General features: G+C 37.1%; 1 protein-coding gene across 4 annotated transcripts in view; it reads left to right on the top strand.

The window, feature by feature from the left end:
- The first annotated feature begins 16,648 nt into the window (after positions 1 to 16,648).
- Positions 16,649 to 21,453, top strand: part of NBEA (neurobeachin) — a 664,301-nt gene continuing 659,496 nt past the window's right edge. For all 4 annotated transcript variants that reach the window (XM_068984682.1, XM_068984685.1, XM_068984684.1 and 1 more), the window contains exon 1: positions 16,649 to 16,945. In XM_068984682.1, coding sequence (XP_068840783.1) covers positions 16,649 to 16,945 — 297 coding nt within the window. The remainder of the gene's footprint in view (positions 16,946 to 21,453) is intronic.

The raw sequence follows: 21,453 nt of genomic DNA, 5'->3' as shown, positions 1-21,453 counted from the left end.
AATGACCTTCTGTGTCTTTTCATCTGTGGGGATTTTCTAAAGTTAAACGGTTTGAATTCAAAAGCTCACAGATACATAGTGCTTGAATGTCTATCAAACATGTAAGAGGAAGGGAGGATATAAGTTGATGTAAGAAACATTAACAAGAAGTGTTCTCAGACAGTTTACTAAGGTTGCTTTCTTTGACTTTTACTTTCATATCTCATGATTCAAAACCTTGGGGAGCTGTCCCTGGAACACCTTTTTCTCTTAATCATAGAGAGCTAGACCCAACACATCAGACAGCATTAGATGTTTAAAAAAATAAAACAATAAGTAGTCTCAGAGAAACAGCACCACCACATATTTGAAGATATATATATATATGTTCTTCTTTTCTATTCTAAGTTCAATTCAGTTCAGTCGCTCAGTCATGTCCGACTCTTTGCGACCCCATGAATCGCAGCACGCCAGGCCACCCTGTCCATCACCAACTCCCAGAGTTCACTCAGATTCATGTCCATCGAGTCAATGATACCATCCAGCCATCTCATTCTCTGTCATCCCCTTCTCCTCCTACCCCCAATCCCTCCCAGCATCAGAGTCTTTTCCAATGAGTCAACACTTCACATGAGGTGGCCAAAGTACTGGAGTTTCAGCTTTAGCATCACTTCTTCCAAAGAAATCCCAGGGCTGATGTCCTTTAGAATGGACTGGTTGGATCTCCTTGCAGTCCAAGGGACTCTCAACAGTCTTCTCCAATAACACAGTTCAAAAGCATCAATTCTTTGGCGCTCAGCCTTCTTCACAGTCCAACTCTCACATCCATACACGACCACGGGAAAAACCATAGCCTTGACTAGATGGACCTTAGTCAGCAAAGTAATGTCTCTGCTTTTCAATATGCTATCTAGATTGGTCATAACTTTTCTTCCAAGGAGTAAGCGTCTTTCAATTTCATGGCTACAGTCATCTGCAGTGATTTTGGAGTCCAGAAAAATAAAGTCTGCCACTGTTTCTACTGTTTCCCCATCTATTTCCCAGGAAGTGATGGGACCGGATGCCATGATCTTAGTTTTCTGAATGTTGAGCTTTAAGCCAACTTTTTCACTGTCCTCTTTCACTTTCATCAAGAGGCTTTTTAATTCCTCTTCACTTTCTGCCATAAGGGTAGTGTCATCTGCATATCTGAGGTTATTGATATTTCTCCCAGCACTCTTGATTCCAGCTTGTGCTTCTTCCAGTCCAGCGTTTCTCATGATGTACTCTGCATCTAAGTTAAATAAGCAGGGTGACAATAAACAGCCTTGACGTACTCCTTTTCCTATTTGGAACCAGTCTGTTGTTCCATGTCCAGTTCTAATTGTTGCTTCCTGACCTGCATACAGGTTTCTCAAGAGGCAGGTCAAGTGGTCTGGTATTCCCATCTCTTTCAGAATCTTCCACAGTTTATTGTGATCCACACAGTCAAAGGCTTTGGCATAGTCAATACAGCAGAAATAGATGTTTTTCTGGAACTCTCTTGCTTTTTCCATGATCCAGCGGATGTTGGCAATTTGATCTCTGGTTCCTCTGCCTTTTCTAAAACCAGCTTGAACATCACGAAGTTCACGGTTCACATATTGCTGAAGCCTGGCTTGGAGAATTTTGAGCATTACTTTACTAGCATGTGAGATGAGTGCAATTCTAAGACAATGAGACTATTAACTGATTTTTTAAAAATCACATAATCTTTTAATGTTATACTGGTCTGAGATCAGTATGTGTTTTTTATATAAAATTTGAGACAAACTCAAAGAGATCACAGTCACAGTTTTTATTAGAAGGAAAAGGTTATAGATACTATATGAGGAAGAGAGTTCCTCTTCTTTGACAGTTGTTATTTCTTAAGCATACTAATTTTCAAGCCACAACATGAACAAAAGAATTCATGTAATCATGTCACTAGGTATTGAACATTCAGTTGTTCATTTGCTCATTTCACGTTTCACTAGTGCCTGCCAGAGCCACCAACGAAAGGGGAAGTGGCTCACAGGCAAGTGAGGACACGAACAACCAACACGCAGGTTTATGAGGGCTGTAGTGGAAGAGGGTACTGAAGAAACTAATGAACTCTTGCTATTAATATGCTCTAGTCATTGTGGGAGATGCACCTCATAAACTTCACTCACTTATCCCTTATAGAAACTCCCTGAGAAAACATTATTAATCCCCAAAGAAACTAACATTCAGAGGGCTGAAGCGACTTTCCTAAAGTCAGAAAACCAATATGCAATGGAGCCATGAATCCAAATCAGGCCTGTCTCACATTACAATTGTACTCTGTCCACTAAACTCCTGTAGTCTCCCTGAGCTTTGCAAGGTGCCATGGGTGCCAAGACTTTAACCCTATCTGGGAAGATAGCAACTTTTTTTTTTAAATATAAATTTATTTTTAATTGGAGGCTAATTACTTTACAATATTGTATTGGTTTTGCCATACATCAACATGAATCTGTCACGGGTGTACATGTGTTCCCCATCCTGAATCCCCCTCCCACCTCCCTCCCGGTACTATCCCTCTGGGTCATCCCAGTGCTTCAGCCCCAAGCATCCTGCACTAAGAAAGGACAGCTGGAGTCAAGTCTTGAAGAATAAGCATTGGTCCTATAGGCAGATAACAGTTGGGGAAGGCTTTCCAGACAACGGAAAGACCATGTGAAAGACACAGAGGCTTGTCAGAAATGTCAAGGTTAGGAACTCCAAGTTTAGCAAAAGAAAGCCACTGTAGACACTAGAGGTAGGCTGCCTGGATTCAAGTCCCAGCTGCTCTACTTCTTAGATGTATATATCAGTAAGAGAAGACTTTAGCTTCTCTTTCCTTACCTATAAAGTATGGATAATGATAGGACCTACCTAATAAAGTTCTTGAGGATTAACTGACATAATATAAGTAAATTATTTTACATAGTGGCTGGGACCCAGGGAGGGCTCCATGAATATTGTGGATTATTATTTTGAAATATTAATAGCTGGGATATAATGTACAAGGGAAACAGTGACAGGATACAAGTCTGGGTTGAAAGGTCAGGGGTTGATCATAAAATGCCTCTTATTTTACATAATTAGGAACATCACTGAGGGATTTCAAGTGTTTGTTTATGTGTGTATGTGTTTTTCATAAAATTAGTTTCAGTTCATTTAAAAATATCTTTGTGACATCAGTGCAAAGAACAGATCAGAAGTGAGATATCAGTCAAGGAGACTGACTCTGATTACTGCAATAATCAAGGGAAGGTACCAGAAGGATATGAACTTGAAGTTAAGTAAGTAGTGATAAGAGGAAGGACAAGCCTAAAAAATACTCAGGAATTAGTATTTGTAGGACCTGCTAAACAGTTACATGGCAGAGGTAAACTAGAGGAGTTGGAGGTGCCAACTGCAGAGGTAAGGAATATAGAAGTATTCTCTGAAAAAGATGCCTATATACTAAAGTCAAGTCTTGCTAAAACAGTAAAAGAAATCAACTCATTCAGGCACAAAATACAGGAACTATTGTGGTTGAAAAGAGTGACCCTGAAACTCTTGCTTGAAGTTTAAAGTTAAAAATAAGGAAATTTATTGTTACTAACAAAGTTATTCATAGGAAAAAAAACCCACAACATTTTGTAGGATAAAACTAATAACTAGTTTAATGTCATTCACGTTCAACTTTTATATACTATCCCCCAACACACACAAACACAGTATTTTCAGGTTAGGTATAATTTCACAAAAAGAGAGAACACACAAAAAGTTTAGATTACATTCATGATTTTATTAGTAATGAAGGCAAAATTGGTTGGCCACATCAAGCAGAGGCAGATGCTGCTTTCCCAGCACAGACTTCTTTGATTCCCAAAGTCCCCAAGTGGGCACGTAAATGCAGGTGACATAGTCAGAACAAAGCAGGGCCAATGTATTTACTCTGGGCTTACCTGTCTAAGAAGAACTTGTACCAACATTTTACCTACTTCTATTTACAGGAACATATAAAAGCATAGCTGTCCCCAGATTTGTTACCCTGACTCAGGATTAACAAAGCAATTCTCTTGGAGAAAGCCCATTTTGCCATAATTCTAAGTTATTTTCAGTGTTGAATAAGCACTAACTACCTGCAATCAAGTGGGCTGTAATACAGTTAGGGAATTTGATTGCATGTATTTATTTCTAAAACAAATCCTTTAATTTTGACACATTAAATCAAAATGCTAGTTGACATGAACAAAGTCAAGCCTTTGGTGGGTATTAATATGTTTTGATATCTGGAACATTCACTAATTTCTCAATGTCCTATGTACTAACTTTTTTTTGAACTACTAATTATCCTCTGGAAAAAAAAATTTCCAAAGATAAAATAGCCAGAATAAACAGAATATATTGATTTGAAAATTATTCATCAAGACATTAACATAGATGAAATTTAATACTTCCTTCTAGATATGAACATTTATCTAGTTCATAACTTCAATGAAAGGGTACATCTAAAGAAACTGTTTCATTCTTCAACCACTAGGACTACACAAAGCAGTTTTAGCACCAGGGATAGAAATCTTCCCTGATAATAGTGAATGCCATAATACAGAGGAGTAAATGCTAGGTTTACATGACTAAGTATAAGCGCAGGCACAAGGGAAGCATTCTATAAATGTGTTGTTGTTGTTCTTGCTATTATTCTTGCTATATGTGAAGCTGATGCAGTAAAAATAGTTATATTTCTCCTCAGTCACAGAAACCCATAATATGTGGAAAATTGATTACCCTAATTAAATATTTCTTGTTTTATATGCATTAATTTAAAATCTAGCACAACAGTGAACCACCATTTCTCAATATGAGCAAAATACAAGAAAGAAAAACAATAAAATCATGAATTAAAGTTCTTTAATCAAATTAAACTTCACTGTAAAAGTTAAAAAGAAAAAAAATACAAAGTTTTAAAGAAAAATTATCTTTGCAAACATAGTCATAGGATTCTTTTGCATTATCATTTTTCATAGAAATTTTAACCAGTATATTTTTACTACATGTTTTGAAGAATAAAACAATTAGTGAACTGTTGATGACCAACTGTAATATATTATTTCATATTATGTGCATTTCCAAATAAGCTGAAAAAAATCACATTAAAATCTCTAGGAAGTCAAAATATATTTAGCAATTTACAGAAATAACCAAAAAGTGTTAATGTCTACCCCAAGAATGACTGCAAATTCATGCATTAAAAAGCCATTCATATGTGAATAGACATATTTGAACTAACATATAATCTTCATTAGAAACTAGGTAATCTGGGTTCTGCATAATTTTGGATATGGACATTTATTTGTTCATATACAAACAACAAATATAAACATATTTTGATGTCACCAATACCCAATATATTTTCAGTGGATAGATCAATCTCGGTGTTACATATGTGGTTATCAGACCAAGTTACATTTTAACAGGCATCTAAGTGTGATGCTGGACCAAGATTACCTAGGTGTTTTTGTTCTCTAGTGTTTCCTGACTCAACTGTTTGCCGAACTCTGGATTGCTTTCTGCCTCTATTCTTGAGGATTCATGGTTGCCTCCACTTTCCTTTTCAAGTTTGCCCCCACTGTGGCTTTTTATTCCTGACCATTTAATTCTATTTACTAGCTCTTGGCATTGAACTTCCTTCTCCTCAAAGAAAACCAGTTTCCTGCTGCATATACACTCATGACTCACTACTGCCTGTATTCCCAGAACTGAGAAAGTAGTCCTTATTTCGGATGTCTGTCAGAATTCATGCTATTGTTTTCACTGGAATACTCTGTACTTTTCAAAGCAGGATCACAATTTATATCATTTGTGAGACTACAATAATCTCATTACATAACAAGCATTGTTCATTCCCATTTCATTGGTAAGGAAAGTGAGACTCAAAGAGGTTGAAGAGTTTACTAAACAGTGACAATTCAATAACTTGAACACTAGTTTTAAGGAACTTAACCTCCTCAAAATTCATGTTTTAAATAATTTAAGAATACTTTAGAGGAATGATTTTACTCATATTTTAAAAGTCTATTCATTTCTTCAATAGTTGAGCCAATTAAATCTTGAATATATTCACATTGTTGAATATACTGAATTATTAAAACCTGTTTTTAATTTCTTTCCTCCTCCTTTTATTTATCCAAACATTTATTAAGTACTTACCATGTATCAGTCAATGATCACAATATACTGCTGAAGGTTTTATTTGTAAGAATGATATAGTCCTTGACTTCAAGTAGTTGCTAATCTAGTGAGAAAACAAACAAACAAACATATAATTAATGGCTGCACCACCATACTTTTTTGCATATAAGTAATTATAATGTAAAAGCACACTTTCTGAAATCATATTATTTATATAAATTTTACTAATCTATTGCCAGTGTCTGTTGTAGAATATGAATAACATGAAGACAGGGACTTTGGCTTACTCATTGCTCTATTTTCTGTGGGTTTGAACTATCTACACCTTGTACAACATACTCAACAGTTACATGCAGTAAGGAAGATTATGTTTATTTTCTTCTAGGCTTTTAAAAAATTATACTGTGTGTTTAGCAAATGAAGATGATCTATTAGATACATAAATTCAATGCATTTCTCCCAAACTTCTGGCTAATTTAAACTTTTTGAGAAAAGTTTTCTACCTTATCAAACAGACATCTATATCTGTTATCCATCAGATATACCATCTATTAAGTATAGAATTTCTTTCAGTTATTCAACAATAAATATACACTGTTAGAAGTAGATAATGTCTCTCTAAAGTTGTCCTGTTGCATAGTTTCATTATTTGAGACTTTTTAGTATGTTTTATGAAGTATCTAATGAATATTAGAACGTTTCCACTTGTTTATGTAATAACATCGGAGGAATAAGTTCCTATTAATTTATTAGTCTACATGAAATTTCATTTTCAGTTAATGCATATTGAATAGTACATGGTCACAAAGCTCAAAGGATTGATGTTTCAATTATACTATTTCATGTTTATAGTTGCTAAGTTCTAAGTTTCACTGCACCTCTTCTCTTGGTCTAAACTGTGTCATATATGACTATATTTCCTTTGGCATTTTCCTTATTAAAAAATCAAATAGATTATATCTTACAGTTCTAGAGTGCTGAGAACATATCTCTCTGGTTTGCTTTCAAAACAATTAACAGTATTGTTTACATGTGAAAAGTTAGTATATGTTTTACAGTGATTCAATATAAGATATTTTCAGTTTAGACATTAGTAAAGGTATCAAGGCAATGAAAAAGACATTATGAATTCTATAAACATTCCAGGTTAGGACAATCCAAAGAACTAGCAAATAGGAAAAGAAAGTAGAGATACAAAAATATCCAATGTCAACTCACATTTCAATAACTGGAAGCTATGTGGGTAATCTTAGGAATTGCTGAGAAGTTTATGGCATATGAATGATGTCATTAGTGTTGTGGGTTCCTGCCAATCAATGTCAAAATTAAACAAACATAACTAAGAAATAATTTGAAAAAATTAATTACATGAAATCCCATTGTCTCTTCAAAAATGAAAGGGAAAATATCTTTGTCTTGGTATGAATTCAAAATACTAAACTTTATTTACAAAGAAAGCAATAACCAAACATTTAGTGAAAATGACAAGTAGAGAATCAGATACTGAAACAACAGGACAAAATTTGGGTTTAAACCTTCTGATATATTTTGGTAGACATTTTACTTGTGTGGGTTAGTAAACCATGAAGGATCATTTTAGTATTATTTGCTTATTCTTTTGGCTATTTTATCTTTGAAAAGTCTCAGAGAAAAATCCCTAGTTCATAATACGCCTTCTCTCCCCATGGCTAGTGAAAAAAGAGAAAAAATATATCACTAATTAGGTTTTAAGTACTTAAAAGCGATACAACGTTTAAGTATGAAAGGGGAATTGTCAGAATTCTTATAAATACAGAATGTGTATAGCTATTTATTTAACAAAACTAAAAAAGAAAATGCTGTTCTATTTGCTCTCTGAAGAAGGGAAAATCAGATCAATGAATAAAGACGAAATAAGTGGATATTAGTGTACTCCATTACATAATTTGAAAATTCAAAATTCTGCTGTCTTTTTGTGTTAGTGTATAGTTGCAATTTCTACCATCTACTGAGTACCTATTATAGGCAATGTTCTAAATGCTATATATCTTCAATCTAGTACAATGTAGTACATGCTTGGAGTATTTAAAAACTCCATACATGTGAGGTAGTTATATTTTATAGGTGTAGAATGAGGTTCAAGGTTAATTTGTTTGCATATGAACCCAATCTATCTGATTTCAAAACCCTTCTTTTAGCCACTCTACCCTACTTCAAAGGACTATTTGGGATTAGGATGCAAATGGTAGAACAAAAAATATTGAAATGTTTATAAAATGAGATGTCTTATTTTATAAGGTAACCATGTGAGTTTTCTGTTATGCATATGAAAGAAAACACCATGGTGTTAATTATGGGGGTGAATCATGTAGCCATCATCTTTCTATGCTTCACTGAATGCAAACAGCCCTGAAACATGCTCTTTTATGTCTTTTGCCACTGCAAAAGAAATCACGCTGAGTTTGTTTTAACAGAAACAAAGAAACCCATGACAAAGCTGTGGCCAACATAGAACATTCCATCTACTTCTCACAGACTTAAGATTAGCCAAACAGAAATAAAGTTTGATATACACATTTATATTGCTTTAACAGATACCCAAACATACTGAATGTGATGAAGCATCTTGACTCTTAAGATATCTGTTAACCTTAAGATTATCTGTGCTACTTAAGATTCATTTTCACATTAACAACAAAGAGGCTGTATATAACAAATTCCCCAAAATGTGTAAGATTCAACTCCCAAGGAAAAGCTACAGTCCTGGTAATCTGTTCCACTTTTCCTCTCCATTTCCTTTCTCATCCTGATTCTTGTGTCTGTTAAGAGAGATGTACTATAGCTACAGAATATCAAAACATAAATCTCAGATTGTTTCCATGTACTATCTGTTAACTGATTAATGAGGTAGTTATTTCAAGACATTCTTCCACTGGTTAATCTGTGGCTGCCGGCACCATTAGAGGAAGGTTCTAATCTAAAGTTTTATGTACCAGGCTCAGACTGAATCTATGCACTGCTTCTCAACTGGGCTAAAGTTGGTAAAGATCCCTCTCATACTGTGCAGAGATCCTATTAATGAGATAACTATTCTAAAGAACTCTTGGACACTTCCTCATAGCATGCTTTCCCTCTTTCTAGGCAGACTATGTGCTTTTTTTAAAAAAAAATTATGATTATATAGACATACAATGACAATACTTTCAACAGGGACTAGGAGATTAATGGTTAGTTAGACATACAACAAAATCTTCGCCAGAAAAGCATAATAAGGAGTGATATATTAATGGAACCATGCAATTAAATTTTGGTTAACCTTAATGAACATAATTAAAAACAATTTATTTATTCCAAGTAATTTTTGTCTAGAATTAAAGTGATTCCCAGGAAACAAAAAGGCTAATAGAGTTTTCTGAACCTTTATAGGCACAAAGACAATACAATCAGATTGACTCTAAAGATCATCTCTTGGGACTAGCATGCTGGTCCAGTGGTTAAGAATCTGCCTTCCAGTGTAGGGGATATGGGTTTAATCCCTGATCTGAGAACTAAGATTCCACATGCTCTGGGGAAACTAAGCCCATGTGACAACTAAGCCAAGACATGGAGACTATTAAGCCTGTGCCCTTTAGAGCCTGCGTGCCACAATTAGACAGCTTTGTGCATACCACAACAAACAGCCCAGGCAGCAAATAAACTCAAACAAACAAACAAAAGATCACCCCTTGGTGGGGTGCTTTCACCAAAACATGTAAAACCATGATGACTTTGTTGTTTTTTCCATGAACTTGCCCAGTCTCCTTATCTTTCGTCTGGGGAATTTGGTAAAAATAAAATAACGACTTCATTCTAGGTCCCAATGTGGCCTTGCAGAATAGTGAATAAACCTGAGGAATTGGCCAGCCATAAGTGGGATGGAATCCTAATTTTGTCACTTCCTAAACTATGATTTGCACAACTGATACCTTCTCTTCACACTAGTTTCCTCATTTGAAAAATGCGGACAATAAAACCTTACTTAAAGAACTGAAGTCAGAGTTAGAAATCATACATGTAAAAATGCATGGTAGACAGGAGATGAACAGGATATGACAGCTTTAATTATTAAAAATAATCAACTATGACCTCACTCTTTAACATACTTGTCTTCCTATAGCACATGCAAACCAAAGACAACAATGATGACAACGCACTGGCTGCCGCTGTGTAAAAACAAAGAGAAACTTATGGTCATGTTGTTAGTATGGAAATAATTATTCACGTACATTTAAAAAATTTTCAGTGAAGACTGTTTAGGTGACTACATATATTGTTATGTGAATTCCTCACTCTTGGCAAATGAGGGTGAGAGGATGGAAACTATTAATTTATTTAAGCAAAAATGTGCCAACCTATGCTACCTGGGGGAAAAAAGGCAGAATCTTTTTTTTCTTTTCTAATGCTGGGAATGGTAGAAAGTTTCAGATCATTTTTCTCTAGGTTGTATTCTGAATGTATTCATTAAAGTGGTATTTCGGCTGGTAAGAATTTCAGTAGGGGAGATAAGGAGGACAGTGCTATGGATTGATGGACAAATACTAAAACACTGAAATATAAAAGCACAATGTATTAACTGGGGACAAAGTAATTCGGGGTTGGCTAAAGCATTTTTCCCCAACCCAGGGACTTGAGAATTATTGAAAATGATCCACAAATATTTACATAGTAGCCATTGTTTGTGGACAGAATAAGTATCAAACATATTTATGTTGTATGTAGGAATACTAGTTTCCTAGGGTTGCTGTGGCAAAATATCATAAAATATGTGGCTTAAAACAACTGAAATTTATTCCCTCCCAGTTCTGGAGTTTAGAAGTAGCAAGGTATCAGAAGGGTCACGCTTTTTCTGAAGGCTCTAAGGATGAATCTTTCCTAGTTATAATGAGGTTATAACTCCAGTATAACTTCCTCTGAACTTGATTACATTTGCAATGGCCTTATTTTCAAACAAGGTCACATTCCCAGGTACTGAGGGTAGGACTTAAACATATCTTTTTGAGAGACACAATGCAACCCACAATTGTGTGTTTCAATTATATGTAGATGGTATGATTTTTTAAATGCAAACATTTTTAAATAGCATATTAAATTGTTAATACTTTTACCATACTTTTCTCAATCAATGGATATTAAAAGGATAAGTCTCAGGCAGGAGTTTGATGCTGCCGCTGCTAAGTCGCTTCAGTTGTGTCTGACTCTGTGAGACCCCAGAGACGGCAGCCCACCAGGCTCCCCTGGCCCTGCAATTCTCCAGGCAAGAACATGCCAAGGAAGAATGTGTAGAGGTATGGCTAATCTGGTGTTGAGTGTGTATGTGTGTGTGTGCATCTATATGTAGATTTATGTGGATATTTAAGGGCGTATATGAACAATAGGGTATTTGCAAGTCTAGTTCTTTGGAAATTCAAGAGTACTTATTATTTCTGTTTGATATTTTTAATATGTTGACTTGCTGATTAACTTTCCATGCATAAATACAGAATTTCTCTAAATGGGAAATTTGAAAATATCCATCTCGTTTACTTTTTTTGCACACAATGGGCGCTCAGATATTTGTTGGCTGGTAAGCATCATTTTAGCCATCCCCAAACTAGGTCAGACCTATTAACACATATTGAATTTCTATGTGTCTGTTTTCTGTTTAAGATTAAAAGTAACGGAGTGAAAGGTAGAACTAATAATAGCTAGAAGTTTAAGTTTGGTGAAGAAACTGTAAATAGGAATCCAGCTAGTCTAAATGGATTCAAGTCCCTAAGGCAGGACAAATTATATCCATTGATCCTGAAAGATCTGAAAACTAGATCACTGAGCAACTCTCAAATATCTTTGAGGAGTTGTAGAAAATGAGATGTGCCAGAGGATTAAAGGGAGAAGGAGGGGATAAATTCTTGAAAATCCATAGCAAGTAGTTTAATACTACCTGTAGGTCAGATTATGGAATGACTCATTCATTAGAAAGAGAGCAGTAAGTCCCATTATCAAATCAGAAACATTTTCTTATTTGTGAAATAGATGTTGGAAAAATTGATAATAATTCTATAATTGTAGATAATAAATCTATGTATTTTCACTTTAATTTTGCTCAGAGAAACAGAGTGCATCCAGACTTCAACGAACTAGTTGTCAAGGACCCTTATGATATTCTGTTGGACAAGTTAGAGAAATATGGCCTGTTTTTCAGCACAGGATGGTAGCTATTTAATAATTGAAGGATTATGCCAAACAGGTGTTTATATACAACTTAAATTAGTGTTTTTCAAGCTTCTTGACAATGACTTGCAGTAAGAAATAGATTTTTCATATTATCCAGTAAGCATACATGTATGTAGTATGTGCACGTGCATAATTTTAAAAAATGGATGTACTGTCATGTTTTTCAGTCTATATTTTCCTATTATATTTCATTAAGAAAACTGCTGGTTATAACCTAATAAATCTGTTTCGTGACTCACCACTGGCTTGGGAGGCACAGTTTGAAAAATGTGATTTCAATCAGAATGTTTCTAGGAACTACAGAACTGTTTTTATCCTGTTTGATAAAATATTTGGATGGAGACATAGAAGGACTGTTCTCAGATTTGCAGATAATAAGATAATAAAAAGAAGAAGACAATTTTTTTTGCATGATGTAATCAGGATTAAGAAATTCCTAGCATATTAAATTTAAATAGAAAATTAAATAGAAAATTTAAATAAAACTAAATTAAATCTAAAATAGATCTGTACAGTTCTGCAGTTGATATCTTCAAATCTACTTGCAAAGCTACTACTGGCTATGTGCTGCTGCCTAGAAGCAGAATGGCTAGAAACAAAACAAAACAACAATAAAGCAGAACTCTGCTGTTTCAGTTCACAGTAATTTTAAGGTAAGCAGGGAATGGAACCAAAATTGTTTGAGAACCTACTACACATCAAGTATGAATCACTATGCATTACATGAACCACTGGTGTTATATTGCTGGAAAACCCAGAACCAAACCAAACCAAACCAAAGCAAATTAATTCAACTTTGGGATACATTAACAGAAAATCTGTTTCTAAAGATGGAGGTTCAGGGTAAGAGCTTCCCTCTGTTTTATACTGTCTAAATTCATCTAGGATTTGGAGTACTTTGTTCAGATAAAACTTAGAGGAAAGCAAGAAATTTGCTTTTTAAATGACATCTGAAGGGAATGGGAACATTTAGCCTAGCCAACTGCTGTTTTCGTTCTTTTTTTCTGGTCACATATAAGGTGCAGGAGACACACAAATAATTACAGTGTAGTCTTTTCCCACAGCCAGAGAAAGGAAACATTATTTATCGACACTTGCTACTATGTTAAATACCTTAAATGTATTAGCTCCGTTCATCCTTTAATCCTATCAATCTCTACTTTGGGTTGGGTAAATTGGGGCTTTGAAGAGAAGTCATTTGCCCAAGATCACATGGATAAGTGGGTAGTGAAACTGGAATCGAAACCCCGGTTCCACTGAGTCTGGAGCCTGTGTTCACAACCACTACACAGTATTGCCTCTTGAAACTCAGAGCTTCATGGGCTTATCTTTGAAGGACTGTCCATTGGAAGTATGGGTATGCATCTATTAAAGCATGAATGCATACACAATTGACATTTACTACATAAAATATTTTTAATCTGGAAACTTTAAAATGAACATTATAGATAATCTCTTTTATATTTCAAAATACTGTTAATGCAAATGCTAAGTTATTTGTGTCTTTGTTAGAAAGAGGCTTTGTTGACTATAAGGAAACAGACCTGCTTGAATTTTCTAAACTTTATGTTTCAGAGGGCAGTACTGAAACTATAGCACATGTAACTGCAATTATAAAGACTTGCATGTGGTTATAATTGCTCTTACTAGTGTTTATAGGTAATTCAACACAGATTGTTCCTGTATACCAAGTGTACAAGGACATATTTACTCTATGCTGGCTGCTGAGTTGAAATTATTTCATTGAATTCTCACTCCCTGTGGAATAGATAATCTCATCCCTATTAGTGAATAGAAGACTTGAGTTCAATAACTTGAGGAGACTGCACAGGTGGTTAGTTGTGAGTGTGGTTCAAAGTTGTCTGTGTAGTTTCCACCATGCCACACCCACTTCAAGGAGCTGCCAGGGAACTGGTGAACACTTTTTCAAGTCTAAAAGTAGCAAGAAGTAGAACCTGCTGTCATATTGAACAGCGGGGTAAAAAGAAGCTAGTGTGATGACCTTTCAATCTGGATTTACAGATATAAGATAGATATATCATTTTAACTTGCACATGAAAAAAGTGCTTACAAAAGTAGATGCTATTCACTTGGGACATATAAAAGGTACTAGGTGGATATACGTCACAGGATTTTTCTTTCTTTTTCTTTTTTTTTACTTTATTTTACTTTACAATACTGTATTGGTTTTGCCATACATCAACATGAATCACACTATTAAGATCTAGAGGTCACTTTTAATCTTTCTAACATTTTATAATTCACTTGCTATTTAATTTATATGGACATACCAATCACCATTTCTTTCAGAAATTTTTGCTGAGCTATTTTAATAATTCAATTACTTCAGGAAAAGTTTAAACAGAAGCACACAATCAAGGACTAATCCAAGCACCGGTCTTGAGGAATTTTGGTATACATGACTTATGGCACTTTAGAATTTTAATGCATCCCAATATCCCAGGAGTTAACTTGACTAGCCAATCCATTTAAACATGAGCACTAACAAATCAGATTATGACAGGTTTGTATATTGACTATTTTCAATTGAGATGACAGTTAAAATGATTTGAATATACCTCAAGATACCTAATAGCTAAAATGATTTGAATATACCTCAAGATACCTAAGTTCTGGTATCTGACAATATATTTCTATTGAAAAGGGTATACCTCATGAAATATTAAAAAAAAACACATCCTTCATTTCAAGATAAACACCAGTCCTGCCTATTTAGTTTTAATTCGACACGAGCGGCAAGACTGTTGTGTACATTTTAATTTTCAAAAGTAAAACTATTTTTTGTTTTCATTCTCTATACGTGAAGACACAGAAATCTATTACTTTAACCACAAATTAAGGCTGGCAGAGAATTACTTATATTTTAAGATAATTCTCAAATCCTCTGAACTGTACATGCCTGACAAAAAGGGGCACATCATTAGTTGGCATCATACCTGAGGATCGTTAAGGATTTTTTAAATGTGGGTTTGTCGCTCCCACCACCTACTACCCCACAGTGTCACACGGTGCAGCCTTTTTAGTCTGGGAGGTGAGTTCAAGAACTGTTTGTTGTTCAGAGCTCCATCCAGAGAGGATCACTGTTTGACAAGTTCTATTTTAAGTCATGCCTGTGTGTGCAGGTGTCAGCCTCTTTGATGGCTGTAGAAAAAGACCCGTTATACTCCATCTGTATCCTTCCCCAGACAATGCAGGATTATTCCCCACAGTGCGTTCGTTTCTGCTTTGCCAGCCACCTTTTTTCACTGGGCAATTCCAAGGAAGGCAGGCGGACAGGACTGAGGGAAGGGCCTGAGGGGGCAGAAAGAGGTCGTCTGCCACTCCCCTACCTTACAAGGCACGTGGCACTGGCTGTAGCAGCTGCTGGATGCGACGACGAAAATGACGAACCTCCTTCCTAGCAAGAGGATAGCGAGGGAATAAGGAGGTGGCAGCGAAGGCGAGACACACACTGGGGTGTCCTTCCCCACAGGGAGAATCCACCCTCAAGGGAAAAACTCTGTGGAAACCACCACCCGCCCCGCCTCTGCCAGCTCGCCCCAGTGTCTGGCAGCGGTCCCCATGCACCTGCTCACCTGTCTATCGGTTCAGGGCGGTTGGGGGAGGGACGAGGGGTGTCGGGCTGGGTGGGTGGAAGGGGAAGGAGGGCAGGGCGAAAGAGGGGGTGCACGAGGGCTCCGCCTCCCGGAGGCTCTGCGCAGGCGCGGTGGCCGCTACCGCAGGCAGGGGGCGGCAACATGGCGGAGTGAGCGGCGGCGTCGGGGCTTCACAACAACAGTGGCGCCTGTAGCAGCGGCGGCAGCGGCGTCAGTCACAGCTCTGAGCTTCAGCGCCGGCCAGCGCCGCGGTCAGCTGCTCGCGCCCCAGGGTTATTCCGAACGGCGGCAGCATCTCCGCGGGGGGCGGGCCGGGCCGGACCGACTGGGAGGGGGAGCGTGAGGAGGCAGCGGCGGCGGCAGCGGCACAGCTGCTGGGCGGGCACTGCCGCTCGCCGGGCAGCGGTTAGCGGCGCCGCCACCGCCGGGAATAAGCCTGAGAATAACCCACCGCCTCCGCCGGGGAGGGCGTCGGAGCGGGCCGGGTCGAGGCGCAGGCGGGGAGCGGGCCCGGCGCCGCGGCGCTGGTGGATGCTGGGGCTCCGAGGCGACGGCCGGGGGGCGGGGGCCGAGGCAGGTATAACGGTACCGGCGGCGGCGGCGCCTCGGCTCTTCCCTTCTCGTCAGGAGGGGGGCAAATGGCGAGCGAGAAGCCGGGCCCGGGCCCGGGGCTCGAGCCTCAGCCCGTGGGGCTCATCGCCGTCGGGGCCAGCGGCGGCGGAGGCGGCGGGGGCAGCGGCGGCGGTGGCAGCGGGGGCAGCGGGATGGGGGAGTTGAGGGGGGCGTCCGGCTCCGGCTCGGTGGTGCTGCCCGCGGGGATGATTAACCCTTCGGTGCCGATCCGCAACATCCGGATGAAATTCGCAGTGTTGATTGGACTCATACAGGTCGGAGAGGTCAGCAACAGGGACATCGTGGAGACGGTGCTCAACCTGGTAAGGGGAAAGGCGTGCTCGCCATCTGCCTCCCAGCCCCCCCACGGCCTGCCCCCCTCCCCCGGCGCTGGCTTCCACCCCTGCACCCCCCTCCCCGGGTCCCACAAGCAGCGCGTCCCCGCGAGCACAGATCGTCCATCGGGTATCGCCCAGCGGGTGAGCTGCCTGCGCGCTGCCAGAGCCACGCCACCTCGCCGTTCTCTTTTCCGGTCCTCTCCTGCCACCTGAGCGCAGTGCCCAACTTAGCACCGCCTAGGATCACTTCTCATGACTGCGAGTCGTCAGTCGTCCCTGGCCGTGCAGGGTTTGGGTCTTCTTGAGAGTTTTTGGTCACGGGGAGAGGAAGGCCTCCTTTTCTCAGGGGTCCTTCCTGCCACACTCATAATTGTCGGTGCGGTGGCTCTCGGAGGATGGAAGCCTTGCCCCTGGAGCCTAAATTCCCCGGTGCTCCTGAAACGTGAGAAGCACGTTAGCTCCAACTTGAGCAGCTGGGTTGTGATGTTTTCGAACGAGGAGGAAAATGATGCAGTTTTGCATCTGCCTTTAAATATATTCCCAGACTGTGCTGGAGAGTGTTGTGGCTGTTTCTCCTCCCCAGGCCCCCCCCCCCCCCGCCCGCATCTCTTTTTAGGTAGCCTTTCTTTCTTTGTAATACGGCCCTGAATACACTGACCTCGTAGTCATTTTTTTGTGCACGTGAGGTGTTAAAATGTGGGGACACCTAATCATACAGGTTGGTTTCTATGGTTGCCTTCAGAGAGCGTGGCATGTGCCTAAAGACGAGAGGAAAGGTGTTAAATTCAGTCCTAGGCTTTGGTTTCTTACATGATAAGAAAGAGTTACTGCAGAACTGTGTATGACTTAATGTTTGGCGATATCTATCTACGGAGAGGCTAAGAATCTAAAAGATGTCAGGGAAAGACATGGGGAAGAACTAAAGAGAGGAGAATCATAGATTTCGGATAATAAGACTAGTTCACTTAAGATTAGTTCTTTTTTTTTTTTAATGCCTTTTAAATGCAGTTTTTGCTGCAGCACAGCTTTTCAAACAGTTTCCTCTGCAATATTTAGCCTTTGACAAAATGTCAGGTTGGGTTTTGGAAGGCAAGGCTTAAATCAAGAGCAATCAGTTGACTATTGTATTTGATGTGGAGTCACAGGAATATAAAAATATGCTTGTAAGGAGATTTGATAACACCCATGCAGTCAGAATTTTCAGCTAAGCAATTATTTTTATTTGATCTATTGGGAAACTGAAAAGATAGCTGCAGCAGCAGTGCCCTGAGACAGGGATTAGATAATGTCTATGGTATATGTACCTCTTAAATGTACAGAAAAGTTAAAGCTGTTGGGTTGTTTTTTTTTTTTTTCTTTTTTCTTTTTGTTTTTTTCTTGCTTGGGTGTCAAGTGGAAGATAGGAAAATATCTGACTTTTCTTTGTTGTATTTATTACTGTTTGAGTACCAAACATTTCTTTGTACTTCTGTGTACCCTTCAAACAAATCACAAAAAAGTCAGTATAAGTTTGGGGGACTGTCACTTCCTTGGTTTAAACAAATTCTTTTCAAAACACTAATAGAAATACTGTTTTCTTGGACATTTTAATTTTAACCAGCAGCCAATAGGAGGTCAGTACTTGCCTTTTTTAAAGAGATGAAATCTCAAAATATGTTAGTAGGTTAGCAGATACTGTTCTGTAAATTTAAAAGAAAACATTTAAAGTTTTTTTTTTTTTTTAAGTTTTCTAATACCATTTTTATCTTAGGTGATGTGATTTTAGGTTATTTTAAGAAGTATTTATATGCTTACCTAATACATTTTTCTGTGAGAAGAGGCAATAGAGACTGTTAAAAGCTGGAAACTGATTTGAATGTGTAACCAGTTTGGACTCTGCAGCAGTACCAATGTATGCTGGATCAGTTCTTAACAGATGGGGTTCTATAGATATAGTAGGTTAAGAACGGAAGTGAAATGTATCTGTTGAGGTGAAAAAGAATTTTCACTATCTTCAGTGCACTGAAAATCTGGCATGAAGTCTCCGTATGCAGACATTATTAAAGATTAACTTTACTGGTAAGCTTAATTAGAGTAACCAGAAATAAGGTAATACTGACATGGTACATCCCCAAATCCACTTAAGATGTAACTGCATTGGTTTTTGGCATTAAAAATCAGGTTTAAAATTTCTTTGTACGTACTTAAAGAGTACAGTTGATGGAAACTTCTGAGGAAAAGAATGACAAAAGCATCTATTTACTATTAAGTTGTTAAGTATATTGATTGTGGAATGCACATTAGTCATTTGCAGTGTAATATTTCTTGAGTGGAAGGTTTAGTGCTTTATCTTTCCCATATACTCATGATGAAAGTGTCATGTGAAAATTTGTTGATTGAGAAAATATTTGGAGATCAATATGTTTAAAAATAATCCATCAAACTTAATTCTGTTTACTTAATGAGTGTATCAGTAAAATCAATTTAGGGCTATCTGTGACCTGCTAAAGGTTGGAAGCCTCTAATGTCTCTTAAAATGAGTTTTTTGTTTTTGATCTTAATTTAAAACATTAAATTAAATGTAGTCGGGAATGGTGGAATATGTATCACAATGCTTTTCATGACAGAAAAGAAAGGAAGAAGAACTAATGAAACTTCAAAACAATTCCTGCCTTAAAACCCTGTCTCAGCCACCTTTGTCAAAATATTTTTTTCCTGTATATTCTTTTTTTTATATGATGAAACTACTAATACTTGGTTTTTAGGTTTCTCACATACCCTTACCCAAAGAATTAAAAGTTTCACAGAGCAAAGTTGAAGTATACACTAAAATATAAGACTAGTTTAATACAGCCATGGTTGTAAGTTTGGGTCGTTTTTTGGCCAGAGGTAGAGATCCATTTCCACTGTTAGGTGGATTATGGGAATTTGTTGAAGAATCACCAATGGAATGAGAAATAAAATGAGTAATTTCCACTGCAGATGAATGTATTTGTATGATGATATTATAGTTCACTTGAAACATGCAAATATGAGATGGATAGGATCAGGGATATGAGTAAGTATAATTTGTACATAAATTACAATGAGAATATATTGTGAAGGATTTTGGATTACAGCTTTACCAATGGAAAAAACTGATCATCAGCAAAGTTTGGCTTTGGGAGGTGTTATTTAATCTGGCAGAATAAGAGCATTTAGCTATAGAAAAGGAATTTTGTTGGTTGTTTCAATTATAAAATAGGCATACTAGGCGTACTACTTAACCATTGCTTACTATATGTGTGTGTGTGTATATATATATATATATGGTTTTTACTTTCTTGAAGTAAATTTTATGTATACATAACATGTTCTTTGTTTATAACATAAAAGTATCTTATCATAGATTTTAATATAAACATTTTTAGAGCAGATAAAATACAACATTAATGATTACTTAATTCACAATAGGTTTATTTTTGGGAATTGCTGTCTTAGGTAGTATAAATCTATAGCATTTGATTTTTTCACAAATCATGCAATATACTAGTGTATCTTTAATGGTAGAAAACATTTCCTTTGATAATTTTTTTACATTCTAAGTGATATACTGTATATTGTAATAAAAGTATAACAAGATACTTTGAGGGGATTTTATGTGCTAAGTTCCTCTCTACTCTTGATATATGAATTGTGGTATTACTGTTAAAAAGAAATTTAAAAGATTTTCCCTTCTGTACTTGAATGTGACAGTGACTTTTCTTCCTTAGAATTTTTTTCATCTGCAGCTTCATAATCAGAATAATTTATATTTTAAAGATATTTATAATTTCATGAACAAAAGATGTGTTCTGCTTTTGAACTAAATTTCTTTTAAAAATATGTAGTTAGATTGTTGAGTCATGGATGCCCTTAATATCAACAGAACCACATTTTTTTATATTAAAATAGAATTTTCTTCATTTTATGTTCATATGTAAGTCCTTTCACATTAATTTGAATTATATTTTATTCTAATTATTAGGTATAGAAAACTAAATTGAGTGTGTATGTAAATGTTGGGAATTTCAATATCCTGAGGAGTTCTGAGGTTTTCTTTTAAAGTGTTAGTTTTGTTGTATTAGTACAACTAACCACTAAGTAGCATGTGTTCTCTGTGTTTGTGATCAAGTTATAGTAATTTTAAATAAGTATTCTTTATATTGCTAGTCAGTTTTTGGCAAATACTTTGTGGTTAATTAAATGTATCTCAAGGTTCTCATCTTTTGCTCTACATTCTCCAAATACAGTGTCAAATTTATTGATTCCAGTAAACTCAGCTTCCATTTTGGATCACTGATGTGGCAGTATTGTAAAATTCAGTTGTCCACATTTTTTATTATTTACTTTAATAGTAGTTTGCATCAGTTTCATAGGTTTTTTTCATTTATTGCCTCTAATTGTGATATTTTGTCCAGTGTCAGCATATCTCCTTATTATACAAAGATATAACCATCATTTTCTAGTTTTGTGTGTGGTGTTTAGTCTCTAGT

Source organism: Capricornis sumatraensis, chromosome 12 (assembly GCF_032405125.1).
Source record: "Capricornis sumatraensis isolate serow.1 chromosome 12, serow.2, whole genome shotgun sequence".
NCBI lineage: Eukaryota > Metazoa > Chordata > Mammalia > Artiodactyla > Bovidae > Capricornis > Capricornis sumatraensis.
Note: the sequence above shows the minus strand (reverse complement) of the source record. Positions and strands in the feature narration are given on the sequence as shown.